Source organism: Lycium barbarum, chromosome 6 (genome assembly GCF_019175385.1).
Source record: "Lycium barbarum isolate Lr01 chromosome 6, ASM1917538v2, whole genome shotgun sequence".
NCBI classification, from domain to species: Eukaryota; Viridiplantae; Streptophyta; class Magnoliopsida; order Solanales; family Solanaceae; genus Lycium; species Lycium barbarum.
Window position 1 is genome coordinate 102,301,576 of NC_083342.1, and position 19,460 is coordinate 102,321,035.

A 19,460-nucleotide genomic window follows, 5' to 3' on the forward strand; every position below is an offset into this window, starting at 1 on the left:
AAGATCCAACGAAGTTTTTGTCAGACACTTCTTAAGTAAGACCAGAATTTATGGTCATAAAAGAGAATATTCTAAATCGCAATCTTACTTCATGAGTAGATATGTTTATTTTGGAAAACCTAAAAAACACATGTTCATTTACATTTAAATAACTGTAACTGCACAAATTTATAACTGACCCTACTAATCCAAAATATAATTGTGACAACACTAAAAAAACATATGCAATTAAAATGGATAAGTAAATTAATTTAACTACTCTCAATTAAAATTCAAAATGTTCAAATATTCAGTATAAATTTATTTTATTTTCAACTTATTTTAACATTACCCTAAAAAAAAGTGACAAAAACAGGAATATTATATAGCATTTTTCTTTTTGAACAAAGTGAATACTAAACTGACATTAAGATATTTTTAAATCCAAGCATATGAAATTCAGTATATCAAACTCAAATTTAAATTGGACTTTTCTACTATACTTTTATGTATGAAATTTATTTATTTTTTAAAAAGAGAGTAGTGGTAGGAATTTGAAGAAAAGAAAAAAAAAACTTATGATTTAAATATATATTATAGAAAAAAAAATTATAATATGTAACCAACATCTATAAAATGATTTTTTTTCTTGAGATCAGTTTTCTAATAAGATAAAGTGATAATAAATATATAAGATAAAGTGATAATAAATATAGTTTAGATTTCTCTATGCAAGTAAATGTTACCTACTTGATCAGGTTTACGATTATATTTATTATAATTTTTAAACAAAAAAAGAATAGCTGCTTTTGTGAGTTAAACTGTATAGAAAAAATCCTTAATACAATTAATGAAATATAAATTAGGAAAATTTTATAGGACAAAATTTCGATTTCAACATACATTATCTGATTGTGAATGAAAGTTTAGAGCATTCAACCTCTTCAGCCGTAAATTAATGAACATTTAATTTTATACCAAAAGCCTAATCCTTTCAGATTCAAATACTTTTAAAAAAAATCAATTTAAATTAAACAAAAAACAATTGATAGCAATAATTACCTAAGGTATGACACATCCTCATTTTTATACTATCTCAAGCCTTTATTCATCCTCATCACTATACATGATGATATCATTCCTGCAAAATAAAACACTTATTGAAATCGTCAAAAGGACATGAAACCAACATCAATAACGAATGACAACCAAATTTAAATAGCAAGTAAAAGTTATTATCATTTTCCAGAATTTAGTGAACAATAAGAATTCATGCAGAACTCTTCAACCGTAAATTAATGAACATTTGATTTTATACCAAAAGCCTAAGCCATTCAAATTCAAATACTTTTTGCAAAAGAATTAAATAAAATTAAACAAATAAAATTAAAAGCATAGTTACCAAATGTATGACGACATTCCCATTTTTATACCATCTCAAAACTTTCATCATCCTCATCACTATACATGTTGATATTATTCCTGCAAAAAATATATATATATATATATATATATATATATATATATATATTATCGAAATCTTCAAAAAGACATTAAACCAACACAAATAATGAATAACAACCAAATTTAAATATCAAGCAAATTATTTTATTTTTTTAAAGAATTTTGCAATCAAGTTAAGTACTAAATTCAAAAATAAGTAATAGAGCAAAACAAAGAAAAACTATTTGTGTAGAAGCGAAAAAAGAAAAGATATATATTACCTGTAGAAGCACAAAAAGAAAGATATATAACCGTGGATTAGTTGTTTCCGCGGTTAGATTTTGAGATTAAGAGCCCGTTTGGATTGGCTTATAAGTTGCTTATAAGTTGTTTTTAGCTTTTTTGAGTGTTAGACTGGTCAGCTTAAAGTCATTTTGTGCTTAAAATAAGCTCAAAAAAATAATTGGGCCCATTTGACTTAGCTTATCTAAAGCAGCTTATAAGCTGAAAACAGCTTATAAGCCAAAAAAAAAAAAATAAGTTAGACTACCCAACTTATTTTTTTTAGCCTATAAGCGAACAGCTTATAGGCATAAGCCCATCCAAACAGGCTCTAAGTAGGAATAAACCGTGTATGTGTGTCAGAGTTAGCGGAGGTAATGGGGTTAAGGGACGTGTAGGTTTGTTTCGTTTAGTTGATTTATTTTTCTCTTCTTGTTCTTTCTCCTTTTTTTTTTTTTCAGTTTCAACAATTTTTTTTTTTTTTTGAGTATTTCTCTATTTTATCCCTTTTTTTCTTTTTCTTTTTATAATAATAATAATAATAATAATTTGAAAGTGTGTTTAACCTCTTTTTGACCAAAACGTCAGTTTTCCTGTTGACACAAACGTAAATATTTTTTTTTTAATTTATTTATTTTTATTTTCAATCTCCAATTTGTTTGGAGCATTGTCCTAAAATTGTACACATATCTTAATCTGTTTATGACACTTGATTTATTGTAGTGTTGACTTATTGTAGTGCTTCTGCCTCCTCTGCTTTTTGTAGTGATATTTTACGAATTTGTGATATTTTAAATAATTATTGACACATGGCAAATTGGCCAAATGTCTTCACTCTTCAGCATTTAAAGTGGTGGCAATGAGCAAATTATACTCCTATGCCTATAAATAAAGGTGGCAACCGGTTCCAACCGGAACCGGACCGGTAACCGGTTCGGGAACCGGCCGGTTCCGGTTTACCGGTTTGAAACTCCAAACCGGAACCGGTCCGGTTTGGAGTGGTTAAAACCTTTTTTTTGTTGTATTATATATATATATATATATATATATATATATATATATATATATATATATATTATAGTATTTATTAGTATATTGTAGGTATATTTACATATGTTATACAACTTTATAATTAAAGTTTAAATATTTACTGACTAACAGACTAATAGCAAGTCAGCAATACAGAATAGTGCTTTTCGTATACATATATATGTATAACTTAATATACTTATATATATGTATAACTTAATATATATACTATATATATGCTTATATATATGTATAACTTATATATACTTATATATATGTATAACATAATATATATACTAAATATATGTATAACTTAATATATATACTATATATATACATATATACTATATATACTTAATATATATACTATATATATTTATATACTATATATACTTACTATATATATTTATATACTATGTATAACTTAATATATATATATACTATATATACTTATATATATGTACTATATACTATATATACTTACTTATATACTATATATACTATATATACTTATATACTATATATACTATATATACTTATATACTATTTATACTTATATATGTTTAAGTATACTATATAACTTAATATACTTATAAGTATATTCTTAGTATATTTTAGGTATATTCCTAACTTAATAAAAGTAAAAATATGAACACAAGTAAATAGAAGAAAGCTCAATGAGCCATATATTTTATTCATTCTTGGATAACATTTATTTGCAAGTTGTATTTTTTTTAACTTGCAAATAATACATGAGTTGTACAAAAATAGTAGAATAATAAAATCACCAATTTTGAACCATTTCGTTAATTTCCCCCACATCATATTCGGTCATGGAAATATCTTCAAAGTTTTCCATTTGATCCGGTCCACTAGCTATCAAATCTTCAATTTCTTCCTCTTCGCCTTCCTCCGCTTCTGAGTTTTGGTTGCGTCGCTCCGATCTAATCCAATCGCGAATGCACACTAGTACTTGCAAGCTAAAGTCGGATAATGAATGTCTATGGTCTCCAATTTGCTGTCTTCCTTGGCTAAATGCGCTCTCCGAAGCCACGGTTGATACTTGAACCGTAAGGATATCTCGAGTCATTCTTGAAAGTACCGGATAGCTTGCCTTGTGCTTCTTCCACCATGCTAAAACTTCCAACTCATCCAGTTCCTTGATATCCACATTTGGCTGCATCAAATAAAAGTTATATTCATCAAAGTTTGCAGTAGAAGAAGAAGTTGGCTATGAATGTAAAAATTTTAAACCCGACAAGCCCTTTTTGCTACTCTGAGAAGTAGTAGGGCGTGGAGCAACGGGTGTAGCACGTTCTTCCAAACTAGAATAATGAGTAAAAACTTTTCTAAACTCATCATCAATAGCGAGATCAGCTTCAGCTAAAGATGGTTGAACTCCCTCTTCAATTTCTAAAAATGTATAAATTTGACTAACCAAATATTTAGTATATGACACTTTTAAACAAGGATTTAAAAGGGAACCCAATATAAATAAAGTTGGGATGGGAAAAAAATACTTTTAAATTTGATTATCATTTCAAAAATAGCCACTTGATAATCGGGTTTATATTTATACTCTTGTAAAACTCTAGCTATTTCCGCTAAGTAGGCTAAAATTCCGGTTACCGTGGGATAGAATTGTCTAGAAAAAGCAAGAGTTGCATTATAAAAAATTTCTAAGAGGTCAACACATTCTTTAACATCTTCCCAATGCGAATAATTTAACCAATCATCACTATCAGTATTATATTTGTTGTGAACTTGTTGTATGGGAATCCTATACTGATATGCTTGTTGTAGCATAATGTAAGTGTAGTTCCACCTAGTCTCAATTTCTACTTGAATTTTCCTAGGTCTAAGGTTATTTTCCACACAAGCATTCTTAAAATCTCTAATTCTTCTCCTATTAGCATTACAAAAAAGAAACGCAACAACATTTCTAACTTTTTGAACAGAATCATCAAAATGCACAAGACCATCTTTAACAATTAAATTTAAAATGTGTTAACTACATCTTACATGAAAAATATTTCTTAGAGGAGGGTTTAGTTCTCTTTTTATAAGACCTATCGCCTTTGTATTATTAGAAGCATTATCTAAAGCAATACAAAGTGTTTTTCTATAAATGTTAAAAAATCTCATAATAGTAGACATTGAATCGGCTAAAAAATTTCCATCGTGACGGCCTTTTCCTTCGTCATATAAAAAAACTATAATTCTTTTTTGCATAACCCAGTTGTCATCAACCCAATAACATGTAATAGCAAAAAAATCTAAATGGTTAATACTAAGACCCAAATCAGCGGTAAGACAAACATTACAATTTAAAGAATTAAATACATGGCGCAAATAAAATCTATATTTTTTAAACAAATCTATAACATCGGCTCTACAAGTACTTCTAGGAATACTCTCAAATAACGGATTATAACAACGTTGAATGTAAGTAACAAACCCCAAACCCGAGGGAAAGGAAAATGGTAAACAATTATAAGCTACCATTTTAGCTATTTCTACGCGTTCTTTTTTCTTGTTATACTTAAAATTTCTACCGGTTCGTGGGTCTATCGTCATTTGAATCCCCCCCACATTTGAACCCGTTTGCTCTCCCCAAACATCCATATGTTTGGTTCTCATATGAGCATTTAATGTACCCGTTCCACCATCCTTACCAGTTCCTTACTTAAAACTAAATACTTGTCCACATAGGGTACATGTAGCTGATTGGTTTTCCCTATTCTTAGTCATAAATTTCCAAACTTTAGCTGTTGGCTTACGAGTTCTAGGCGGTTTGTCTTGTGTATGTGATTGGGCAGGACATGTATCTCCTATGGGATTTTCGGGGGGTTGTGCTTCATCATCATCATCTAAGTCTTCATTAAAAGTGTCGGTAAAATGTTGTTGCATTGCCTCATGACCTAAAAGTGGATTATTTCCACCAACATCAATACCTAAATTAGGTGTTTCTTCCACAAATGTTTCCTCATTAAGCGCACCCCTAACAATACGACTACTACTACCGGCACCACGTCTTAATCTCTTTGACATTATTAAATAGAATTAATTTAAATCACAATCAAATAAATCACAAGAAAATAAATTACAACAAATTAAATTGCTAGAATTAAATTGCGAAAAATAAATTGCTAGAATTAAATTGCGAAAAATAAAGATAGAGTTGGAACGAAGGTACCAAATTGCCGGATTAATTTCCAACAAAGTGAAGGCGGCTAGAATTGCAAATCCACCAAAGCTACTTCGGATTGTTGCAAAATCACCAACTCCACTAACAATATTATAATTGCAAAATTAATAATTGAAAGTTGAAACTATAATAAGACTTTGTGGCTAATTATTGCAAAGTAATTATAATTGAGAGATTGAGATTTGAGAGAAAGATGAAGAAGAGTGAATTGATGTGAATTAAAATGAAAATGAAGAAGGGTTTATATAGGGGTGGGGATGGGTTAAAGTGTTAAAAAAAAAAAATTGGGGGCCAAAAATTAACAAAATGACCGTTTGGCAACGGCCATTTTTGCAAATGGACCGTTGCCAACGGTCCATTAACGCCAGCAATGAGCAGCCCAACGGCTCTTTTTTTTTTTTTTTTTTAATTTTCACCGGTTTAACCGGTCCGGTTCCGGTTTTACCGGTTTAACCGGTTCCGATTTTCAAAATATCGGAACCGGACCGGTAAAATTTTATACGATTAACCGGTTCTACCGGTTCTACCGCTTCCGGTTTAACCGGTCCGGTTACCGGTTTTAACCGGTTAAACCAAAAAGGTTGCGACCTTTATGACCAACTAGTCAACCTTGGCCTTACGAAAATTAACAATAATTTTATTGTTTATCTATAATATTTTCATATAACACACGAATTGAATTACACTGTACCTGATACACGAATTGAATTTTCACTTTATCTATTACAAATTAAACTTTAAATTAAATACTGAGCTAATTAATGACGAGGATTAATTTCTTGGTGCTCCAAACAAATTCTACTCTGAGGATTTATTTGTATGAGGTGACTTCGAATCCCTGAGTCTTTTTTCTTCTGAAAGCAACTTCGAAAACCTGCCAAAAATAGTAGTAGTTTCAATATTAATAATTAACACGAAATGCTTTTTTGGTATTAATATTTCTATATATATCATTTAAAAAATTAAAATTAACTACGACTCCGTTGTGAATCTGTAGCTACATAGCTTGTAGGTAACATCTTTTTTTAATAAATTTACATAGCTTGTAGGTAACATCTTTTTTTAATAAATTTTCACTAAATCATCATTAAACTAATTCGCCATAGATTTTTCTGTTTAGTTACAGAACATATCCGTCGCTTAACTATTGCTTTTATAGTGATAAGATGGTAATATTCACAAGGAGTTGAATAATTACCTTTTCAAAGTTTCTTCATTTGTGCCACCATTTTTGCATTGCTCAAATAAACCTGTATGTAGATTTATCCTTGAAACTGGTTTCTTCAATAAAGTTGTCCCTATTTCAACCAATTTGTCCATGTTCTCTTTGGTTGCTATGTCAACAGATGAGTCTGTTCCAGTTAATGTGTCATCCTATAGTTGACAATATAGTTATTTTAGTCAAGAGAATATTTTTTATAGCAAGCATAAAACAATATAAACTACAAAACATGATATATAAGTGATATGTCACATTAGGTAGTATAATTACTGTTACACAGTCAGTGTATATAATAGTACCTGAATACGAAGGTAATTTTCTTCAGAATGAAGAGCTTGGAAAGCAATAGAAATATGAAAATCAACCATATCACCACTGGCTTGAGTAAAAACATCCACAATTGGAGTTGAACCTCCATTATGTAGCCATCCCAAGATACCCCATTTGGATGCAATTTTAGCATTATATTTTTGTTCCACTTTTGCTGATCCAGTGCCTATAGAAATCACCAAAAACCTTCCATAATCAATGGGTTTGATTGGGAAAAAATCTGGATTTCCTGTCATTATTTGTTTGGTCACTTGGCTAGTAGCAACAAGAGCCTGCCAAAAAAACAAAGTCAAATATACAGATTTCTGACTATACAAACCTGACAAGTCATATGTACGGGAAAAAAAAAAGAGAGAACAAGAAAGAAGTATACAAGGTGTGTTTAGTATGTCGAAAATGACTGATTTTATGGAAAGTGGAAATATTTTTGGAAAAAGTATTTATTAGATATCAATGCTAATTTTAGCAAATCAGAAATGTTTCGACGAAATTTTGAATTTTAAAGTTTGATCATAATAATGTTCAAGTGTTGGTTAAAAGTTAATAGCTGAGATAATTGTGAAGGAAAATGTTTTATGTCTAAAAGTGAGGAAAGTCATTTCCTCCTCTGGAGGAAAGTATGTTCCCCTGAGAATCTTTCATGGCAACCACTTGAACACTAGAAATGACTTAGTTTCTTGAAAATGTTTTACAAAAAATATTTACCCACATAAACTAGAATATATTCAAAATAGTATTTGACGTACTGGATTGTTAGCTGCAACACCACCGTCAACAAGATTGAACACATGAAAGTTGCCATCTTCATCTTGAGTCCGGAAATAATGTGCAGGAAGATATGTTGGTGCAGCGGATGTACTAATGCATATATCTGAAAGCCTAGCATCCATTAATGGTTTTTCTCTAGCCTGTTAAACGGGTTAAACAAGCCAAATTAATAAACAGGTTAAGTCATAACCTGATCAATATTTGTTTGAGCTATGATGAGCGCATCAATGTGGATAAATATAGGGATCATCACCCAACTCGACCAATTCAAAATCATTTTTCATTCTTTTTTTTTTTTTTTTGTTCTTCTATAATTTATTTTATTATCAAATTAAACAACTAATAGCTTTTTCATTTTTTTATCATGATTATATCAAACAAACCAATCACAAAAGGACTATTTTTCTAAGTTTTGATTACTTCTTTTTGGAATCAATTTGGGTAATATGTCACCTAAATTGGCCAACCTATTTTAGATATGCAGACTTGATACGCGCAACAACACTCTTAAATAACTATTTTCAGGGGATAAATTTGACGTGGTAATAAAATTGATAAATTTTTGTGAGGTTTATCCTAACTTGAACGAGTCATTATTATTATTATTACTGGGCTATTCTTTTTAACAAAATCATGGAAGAAGGATGCAAATTAGTGCTCTTGAAGGATCAAAATTCTAGGCAAAAATATTACTACTATTATTCACATAAACATAGCGCAAGCAAGGAAGAAAGAGAGAAAAAAACCTCAAAAGTGGAGAAAATAGTTGGCTGTAAATTCTTGATATCAAAAGTTGGAATAACCACATTAGTTAATGTCTCATGCAACGGAGTCTCCCCTAATTTCTCCTCTATGACTTGGTGAAGATATTTCCCATTATACTTTGGTCCTATTAGAGATTTCAATGTCTTCATTATTGATCCAAACAGTACCATCCTGTAAAAGTGTTTAATTAAGGTTTCAGTCCTAATAAGATAAATACTTTTAGTACTTAAACAAGAATTCCAAAAAAAAAAAGTTACTTTTTCTGTGGGAATATCTTAGGACCATGCTCAAGATAGAAGGGCTTTATGTCTTTAGCAGCAAATAAAGGACGTTTTTCTTTGTTTGGAGCAGTTAGCATGGCCGTGACAAGACCGCCTGTGCTTGTTCCTGCAATTATGTCGAAGTAATCTGCAAGTCTCGCATCATCACCATCCAATTCCTATATTGATCCAAATTTTAAACTTGTTAACTATAAGTTCAAAGTACTTAGCATAAAAAAGGTACTTAGCATATATATATATATATATTTGTTCACATGCATACTTAATTTCTAAAAAGCGGCAGTGAGAAAGAAATTTTCACTATCAAATCTAAAAGATACATACAGTTAATTAACCGTTTATAATAAGCAAGACTAGTAGCCAAAAAATAAGACAATCAACCTACCAAAACATGTTCAAAAGAAAAGTGTGAAACACATAGTGTTCAGATTGTTTCTTAATATAGAAGGGTGTCATTTTTTATTTTATTTTTTAACAGACTAAAAAGAGGTAAAATTACTTACATAGTGAATGAATATCCATAAAATTAATATAGATTGTAACATTGTGAACTACTCACTTCGTCTGATCAATTTATGTGATGTTGTTTGACTACGCCTAGAGTTTAAATTGTTTCTTGATATAGAAAGATGTCATTGTTTTTAAACATACTAAAAAGGAAAGTGTATCACATCATGGAATTGATTTCACCTGGAGTTGAGATTCAAGGTACTCAAGAACGGTGGCAGCAATAATTCCCCTAATGCCACCTCCATCGATGCTCAGAATTGTTATTAGTTTACCATAAGTTGGAGGCTGCAGCTTGAATGAACCACCTGATGACATTATTGCCTTCTTCATTTTTCCTACTTTGCTTTAATTTGATGGATAGAATTAAGACTTTAGATTGGAAATAATATTGATGAGTTTATGAAACAAGTATATTCCGGAACAATGCTTATACTTTTTATTGATATATCCAGCAAAAGCAATCATCTATTTATAGTCCTCAATATCCATCAAGTTGCTTCTTAATCCTCGATATGTATTGGAGACCGATATATTTTTTTACTTTTCTTTTTTTAAAAATCAAGAGTGATGACCACGAATATATTTATGTAGAACCAGTCAAAGACGGCCTATAATTAAGGGCTGGAACCGAAAACTTTCACGTAACAAGAGAATTTTTTAGATTAATATTAAATACTACTATATTATACTATAGTTGATCAATAACATTTTATTTTTCTGAGCTCTTGCAAATTTTGATTCGTAAAACGGAAGTATAGTTATCTTGCAAGCTTTAAACTTCTATAAACAATTTTTTTCATATTATTCTAAAGCTTTTTAAATAATTGTTTAGTATGATAAATGTAAGTAGTAATGAAAAATAAGACGAGTGACTTGTTACAATGTCAAATTAAATCATACATTGTTAATACTTAATAGAAAATTTGTAAACGTCGTCGGCGAATGTATAAATTAAATTCATCTTGAAAAAGTAAGTATATACTAATTAATTTTGTTCGTTACATGGAAAGATGACAGCAAACTCTCTATTGACAAGCAGCCTTAGATATCGGAAGTAGCTAATAATGTGCTCCCCCATTATCATTTTAATTTTCAGAATAATTGGGTTGAAGAGGAATTTTGCTTATTTAAGCTATTTTAATTTGAATTAGTAAACTCATTATTATAGTTTTAATTTTAATATTATAGAGGAGTGGGTTTGGGCATGGGATCGTTGTCCACCCACTCTTCTATAATAGTTAAAAAAAAAAAATTGGGGTCCACGTGAAGAAGTAGGAGATAATTGCAAAAAAAAAAAATGATAATAAGTTCAGAAAGTGATAAAGGTACGCTTAGAGAAAATTTAAAGAAGAGAAATTCAGGAAAAAAGAAATAACGATTTAAATTGAACACAAAAACCGCTAAAGAAGTCAAAATCAAAAGATTTAAAACTTATACCTTTGGGTAAGGATAAAAATGCACTCATTTTAAACACATACGTCTCACACAAATAATGAGGAATAACATCAAGAAGACAAAATATAAACGGTCAAGAAACGTATACACATATTTTTTTAAAATGATGAAGTTGGTCAATACTTAAAAATTTAAGACTACAACATATGCTAACGCATGAAAGCGCTTTTCAGTGTTGTTGAGTAGAAAGAGATGATGGCATGAAACTTGGTAGGAGAAGGTGTACTTCAAATCTTTCAATTGGAGAACCAAACCAGGAAAGTCATATGTGGAAGAAGCGGACTAAGTAAAATAATTTATTGATATTTTTAATGAATTCAATTATAATACTTTCTATAATAAACATTCCATAATTATATTACTAAAAGGTACTCTCTCTGTCCTAATTTATGTGACATAGTTTAACTAGGCACGGAGTTTAAAAAAGAAAGAAAAGATCTTTAAAACTTGTGATCTAAAACAAGTCATAGATATTTGTGTGGATTTAAATCATTTCATTAAAGGTAAACGAGTTTCAAGTTAAATGATTTCTAAACATAAAAATATATCATTTTTTCTTAGACAGATTAAAAAAAAAAAGTGTGCTACTATTTTTTGTGTTGGGCCGTGCTAGCAGGGGCTTTCACCATCTAGTAGTTTTAAAATGTTGTTACTTTGAAGGGGCACAATGTCTTTAATTCTTGAGATTTATTTATCAACGAGTCTGTCTTGAAGCTTCAGAAATTAATTTAAAGCAGAAAAGTATATCCTTATAATCTGTCTAGTACGTGTTTAATATGTTTTGAATAGATGTATCTTTCATATTGCTAGCAGATATGAATTATATGTACCTTCTCTTCAAAATGTCTAATCTCATTTTAGGTGTGCTAGACATTAAATTGAGAAGAACTCTTCTAGATACCGAACCGATATATAGTCCAAGATAATTTACAGAAACATATGATTATAAATACTTTATCTGTATATAAAAGGAAATTTTGACATACCACTATAATATGGCCAAACTTATCTTACAGTCTAACACCGCTTCAGAGAAGGAAACTTATTGCAGAGATATTAAATGAAGCGAAAAGCACGCCCAAGGAAGCCTTTGGAGCTTACAAGATGGATAAGGCTCAAATGCCTAGTTTCAGAATGAGGAAAGCAAAAACTTTACATCCAAGTTGATCGTCATATTCCATAGGGTCTCACTTTGTATAGTAACCGTCCTTTTGCCAAATAATATGCACACCTTATACAGGTCGATCCTAACCATATTTTTTGCCAATGATCAGTCTAAGTGTATAGGGATGTGCATCGTCCTTCTTTATGTAGCGGAGGCTTGGTTTATGTCCTCCTCCACAAAGTGTACCTTTTTTGAGCAATATACATGTTTGGGTCTGCCTTAACCTCACCACAGGTGATTTTTTTACCTGATTCGTTTTCAACCAACCTAAAATATGAACGAGTCGAGTTTTGATCCGTTTTTCAGCCCATTTTCAACTCTTTAAATTCAATTCAACCCGTTTCAACTCCTTACATTCGACCTAACATGTCTATTTGTCTTACCTAGTCTGGATTAGTATTTGTACTATAAATTTTCGACGGTAATCTCTTTTTGAGACACTACTTTATGACCTACTTTTTATTTTTTTACAATTTATGGAGCTTTTAGATCACGGTTTAAATTTTTTAGACATTACACAACACAACTTAAAAAAATATGAAAAAAATCTAAATGATGAGTCAGAAAAAGGATACTTGTATAAATCAGCAGAAAAAAAGAATGGAGGACCAATTCTTGGTAAACGGAGGACCAATTCTTGATAAAGGAAACAAAAAAAAGAAGAAAAGGAATTACACCACAAAAAAAAAAAAAAAAAAAAAAAAAAAAAAAAGGGAAAAGAAAGGGATGGATCTGAATTCCGTCAAAGCATCTGAAGTACATCAGAAGTTAATCTCATCACTTTTCTTACAAATTAATTCAATAGTAGTTCAGTAGTATAATGACCAATAGAAAAGTATAATAAGTAAAGAGAATTGAAAGAGTAGTACGCTAAATCATTTGAATATATAGGAAGAAGTCCTAGTCAAAACAAGCAAAAAATATTAGATACTATATTATTTATTCTACTTATTGTTGATTAGAAGATGATTCAGATGCAAAATTGCACGCTTCGAGGCTTTGTTAATTTAAAAAATCAAAATGGCTAGAAATTTGATCCATAGTGATAAGTACGAGGTTTTCTTGTTGACTTGAGAAATCATTGGTCAATAATCGAGAATGTTCTTCAATACAGCAACATTAATTTTGTGTATCCTTTAACTTGAAGCAATATTTAAAATTTGTAAGATATGATCATGATGGATATGATCCACGTCTCCACAATACTGTAACTGCTTATTCAAAAAGTTGATTTTTCTTAAGTATTTAAATTAATATATTTGGCGTTGCATTCTGGTACTTGTGTGCCACAAGTAGAATAATTAGTGGATATGTGTATTATTTGGAGCGAAAATATTGAAGGCCAAAATATTTCATAATCTCCTTAGTTAAATAATGGCTTAATGCACATGCACCCCCTTGAGCTTGTCCCTTTTTTTTTCTTTTCATTTTGACACCTTAACTAAGTGTTATTCCTATTGAACTCCTAAACTGATCCTCAAATGTGTCTATTGCAAACACAATCTGACTTACATAGTATTCTATCTTCAATGTAACAACATGCTAATATATATTCTAATTTAATTATGCCATCTTTTAGCTAAGATTAGCAACAATTGAGAGGGGGAAAAAGAGTAAGATCTTAATTAAGCTGACAGTGGATAGGAAGAGTAGAACTAGTAGAAACCTACACATCCATGACTTAAAGAATGGTTTACCACACGTCTAAAATATTACTTTACCTTCATTACCACAATTTAATTTTTGCTTCTAATAAAAATCAGATTTAGAGGCTTTGATAGACACACGTGGGGACGAATTCAGGGATTCAATAGAAACAACATTAATTAGTTGAGGTGCCAAAAAGAAAAAAAGGGACAAGTTTAGGAACTAATAGAGTCTCCTTTTCTAGAATGAAGCATCAGGTAATTTATCATATGAAATGGGCCATATCTAAGAATTTGGGCAATGTTGCTTGGCCATGGCACTGGCAATCCATTTGCGATCTAGCTTCCTCGCTCACTCCTCATATTGAGACCATTCTTGTTAAATGGGTTAAACCTAGGCTAGACTGGGCGAAAATTAATACGGATGGTAGTCGCAATGGGGATAATCAAACAGCACTACAAAAAAAACAGTGTTTAGTGACGGACGTATTCCGTCACTAATCAGCATATATCTGTTGTTAAACATGTGTTGCGACGGATTAGCGACGGAATGTCGTCTGTTACGATTGTGCGCGTTGCTAACCTATTAGCGACGGAAAAATGAAATCCGTAGCAAATTTAGCGACAGAGTAGCTAAGGGACGTGTAGGTTTGTTTCGTTTAGTTGATTTATTTTTCTCTTCTTGTTCTTTCTCCTTTTTTTTTTTCAGTTTCAACAATTTTTAATTTTTTTTGAGTATTTCTCTATTTTATCCCTTTTTTTCTTTTTCTTTTTATAATAATAATAATAATAATAATAATAATAATAATAATAATTTGAAAGTGTGTTTAACCTCTTTTTGACCAAAACGTCAGTTTTCCTGTTGACACAAACGTAAGTTTTTTAGTTTTATTTATTTATTTATTTATTTTTATTTTCAATCTCCAATTTGTTTGGAGCATTGTCCTAAAATTGTACACATATCTTAATCTGTTTATGACACTTGATTTATTGTAGTGTTGACTTATTGTAGTGCTTCTGCCTCCTCTGCTTTTTGTAGTGATATTTTTGATATTTTAAATAATTATTGACACATGGCAAATTGGCCAAATGTCTTCACTCTTCAGCATTTAAAGTGGTGGCAATGAGCAAATTATACTCCTATGCCTATAAATAGGCTATACTCCCTCTTTCAGAATGTGCATCAACAACAAAAAAAATATTCGTACTCCCTTTCTTATTTTACACGTTCCCTCTCTCTTTTCTTTTATAATTGGTTTTCTCTCGAGAGAGTTGCTAAATTGTCACATTAATTTGACTCAAATTTGGTCATATTTATATAAAAATTATCATAACTTCTATTGTAAAATTTTAAATGAAGATAAACAGAAGAAAAGATATAAATAACATTAAATAAGCATAAATTATTAAATTTGATCTAAATAGTAATATGAATTTATCGTATTTGGGCCATTGTGGCAAAAGGACCTTATTGTTCTCTTTTTATTGTTCTTTTGTTGTCTTAATTTTTCTTTCTAAAAACTTGCTGGTATTATTTAATTTTGTTGATTCCTGTATCCTCTAATAAATTTAGAGAATGACTTGTTTAATCTTGGGAAAACATTTCACATTACTGAAATAGTTTTTTAGGACAGTGTCTAGCATGACTTAAGTCATATTTACTAAATATATTATCATTGTAATATTTATTTTTTCAAGTGTTGTTATTTTACTTGCTAAATAAATAATATTTATTAAGTATTATTATACTGGTTTTATTTTGTGATTTTCCCAACACTTTTATATATAGATAGAAGATTGGTCTTCGTGCCTTCTATTTTGCAGCAGTACAGTTAAGCTATATTCCAAATGATTTGGCTCTTGTACAAGTCGTATTTTAGTATTTGTCACGAAGAGATGATAGTATATTTTTTTACTGCAGGAATGAACTATACATTGATAACAGAAAATCTCATCGTTGGCTCTCAGCCCTTGAAATATAGTTAAAAAGTACGAAAATATTCTCCTTCCTTGATTATCTTGACAGTTCAATTGCTCTTAACATTTATACGAATGCTTCAAAACTACGGAAGCTTTGACCTCCAAAAAGATGCGGCATGAGGGAGCACTCATTACAGTCATTCAACATAGCACTAATTTCTACATACACGAGGAAATTCAGCACATTATCGTCGGTGTAGACATTGAAATTTTGTGGAACTTTACAAGTTTGAGCCCAAAATCTGATAGGGTGTTTTAGAGGCTACTCTATCATGAATCATAGCTCATACTTATAGGACACATATTCACTTAAACTCATGCATAGCTCACACCTATAAAAGGACACATATTTACTTAAACTCATGGGTATTCACAAGAGTTCAAGGCATCAAATACTGCCTTTATCAAACTGTCTGCGTTCTTTGAGATCAATTACATCACAAGGAGGTCATCCTACGCTCGATAAATATGCTAGTAACGGCCTTCGAATTACGAAGAAAAGTCAGGAGAGAAGAAACAAGCGAATAAACATAATTATACCCGCACTGTTTATCAATAAAATTATGTTTCTTCATATTTTGTTTGTGGGAGCAGTTTATTTTCCGAATATCAAAATTTGTTGCAAACAAATTGGCACGCCCAGTTGGACCATATCTGCCATTCATCTCTTCTCTCACAAATCAAATCTGCAAAATATGGAGTCACAAAACCGCAAAGATGTAAAATCCATTTTTATATAGGTACTTCAGTCTTATCTTTGAGTTTCGACAAGTCTACACTCCGACAAGCCTTAAAGTAGGGGGCATTTGTAGACATCGGAATTTTGTGAGACACTACAAGTTGAGTCAAATATATATTAAGGTTTCTTGGAGGCTATTCTACCCTAACCCCTAGCTCATGGTCGAATATCCCATAAACTCATGGGTATTCACAAGAGATTAAGGCATCAAATACTGTCTTATCAAACTGCCCGACGTTCTTGGAGATCAAACACATCACAAGGAGGTCATCCTACATTCGAGAAATATACTACTAACGGCCCTCGAATTACGGAGAAAAATCAAGAAAGAGAAACTAAGGGAATAATTAGATAGTACCCACACTATTTATCAATAAAATTATGTTTCTTCATATTTGTTGTGGTAGCAATTTATTTTCCGCATATCAAAATTTGTTGTAAACAGTCGTCTTACGGATCTTCATGATCAAAATCTCGAAATTAGGAAAGCATAATGAAACTGTTTGCTACAAATTTTGATATGCGAAAAATAAACTGCAACCACAAACAAAATATGAAGAAACAGATATTTTATTAATGAATATTCCGGGTACATGCAAGATCTGTTTATTCCCTTGATTCTTCTCTCCTAATATTTATCCGTAATTCGAGGGCCATTAGTAGTTTATTTCTGGAACGTAGGATCAAAGGCGGATCTACGGCCCGCCGAGGGTGTTCACCCGAACACCCTCGGCAAAAAATTACACTGTATATATAAGGTATTTTTTCCTTTTTAACGTACATATATAGATTTTGAACACCCTAAAAACAAGAGAAGAGGTTGGTTTAGTGGTCTAGGGTGTTCAAAATTTACCTTGAGATTCCAAGTTCAATCCCAGTCACTACATTTTTATTTTTCGAACCTCCTCAATGAAATCCTAGATCCGCCACTGGGTAGAATGATTTGGATTTGGATATATGTGGACTTTCTAGGGATTTGTTTGATCTCCATGAAAGCATATTGTGGATCTTTCGTGAAGTATGTGGTTGTCAAGAAATATCCGGTCACATACTGACATCTTTTTGAATACCCATGAGTTTATGGGATATTTGAGATGCCTTTCTTAGGGAATATATGTCCCTTTATATAGGCGTGAGTTAGAATTTAGAGTAGAGTAGCCTCCAAAACACTCTAATAGATATTGGGCTCATATTATAGAGTCCCACAAAATTTCAATGTCTACAGAAAAAACTATAAAACTTGTTCAAACCAACAAAGATAGGCGATGCACGGAGATTTTCCCCTGCGGCAGTGTTTAAATGCTAATGGTCAAAGGGCTAGTATTGTTTTGAAAAATAGGAAAAGTGAACGTATAGCAGGTTTTGGGAATCCTTTTCTTGGTGACCACCTTCCACAAAATATAGTTAGAAAGTAAGAAAATCTTCTCCTTCCCTGATTCAATCTTCTCCGTTCCCATTTTTCGGCCGCCGGAGATTCATCGTCGTTGGAGTTTGCCGGAGAAGCATGGAGGCATCGTGGTCGGCACGTACAGAAACTTGGGTAGTAGTCCAGTGAGAGGGGGAAGAAATCTATATATAATATATAAAGTTAAGTATAGACAAGGTGATGTGGCACCTCTCTATGACCAGCATTGGTATTTATCTTTTTTCTCAATTTTTTGCCTTTTAAACCTTATTTTTCATCTAAAAAAATAAGCAATTTAATGTTATAAGGTGTTATATATCGATCCCACGTCCTCTTATCATTAAACCCCATCAAATCTCATTATGTCATCAAATGTAACGTTGCTTATATTCTCTGTTTATGCATCCATGTTCATTCCCCATTAATACTCATTACTTCACTCAAAGTTTGAGGTGAATCTTTATAAGTGATGTCAAAAGAATCCTAGAAGAGGATGTGGTCAACAAGAGCAATGCTGCTTAACCATTTCATTTGCTAATCCTAATTTGCTTGAAGTGAAAGATTCTCAGCTTTCTGGAGGTCAGTTTCTAATTTATTTATTATAAAAAATTGTTTGAACATGTAGGTTTAATTTATTATATATGTATAGACGTAACAAAAATTTTGTGAAGTGGGGATTTTTTGTTTTCTGTATTTTGCAGATAAGAAGGTATGCATAAAATGATTATAACGAGTGATGATGCTGAGAAATTGATGGGGCAAGTGAGTGCTACACATAATTACTCTTCTTGTATACGAATTAGTCTTTTGAATTACCCTATATATAAGGTTTAATCTCATATCCCTCAACTCTTAACTAAAAATTTCGGATTAGATCTCTGAGAATGAAGTCGTTTTTAATAAGAAATACATTATCTAAAGTGATATTACCCTGCATGAATTCGATTAACCCGTCCAAATATAAGTATTAGTACTGGATAGATAAAAAAGACAGTATAATCTCTAAACAATTTTAATTTGGTTGTAGTGTTATAACACCGCAAACAATGCAAAAGTGATATTTCTAAATCATAGGCCACAAACAAGGTTTAGCAGAGGCTCCAATAACACCCATATCTTTTTCGTTCCCCTACTGTAAGGTTAACTCTCCATCTCTTGCTATATAAAAATTATGCTCATTATGGGACTTCGGTCTCACTTGTAAATAACGGTGGATTGAAGAGTTCAGATGAAGGTGCAACATTTTTTATGTG

At 31.1% G+C, this 19,460-nt stretch overlaps 1 protein-coding gene across 1 annotated transcript; it reads right to left on the reverse strand.

Annotated features, from left to right (window-relative positions):
* Nucleotides 1–5,031: 5,031 nt before the first annotated feature.
* LOC132599893 (patatin-like protein 2) lies at nucleotides 5,032–10,238 on the reverse strand. The gene is made up of 7 exons (XM_060313060.1): nucleotides 9,998–10,238; nucleotides 9,284–9,465; nucleotides 9,008–9,197; nucleotides 8,240–8,401; nucleotides 7,463–7,765; nucleotides 7,140–7,315; nucleotides 5,032–6,815 (listed from the first exon to the last, which is right to left on the reverse strand). Exons 1-7 carry the CDS (start codon nucleotides 10,145–10,147, stop codon nucleotides 6,740–6,742), a joined length of 1,239 nt encoding a protein of 412 aa, XP_060169043.1. The 5' UTR covers nucleotides 10,148–10,238; the 3' UTR covers nucleotides 5,032–6,739.
* Nucleotides 10,239–19,460: the final 9,222 nt, after the last annotated feature.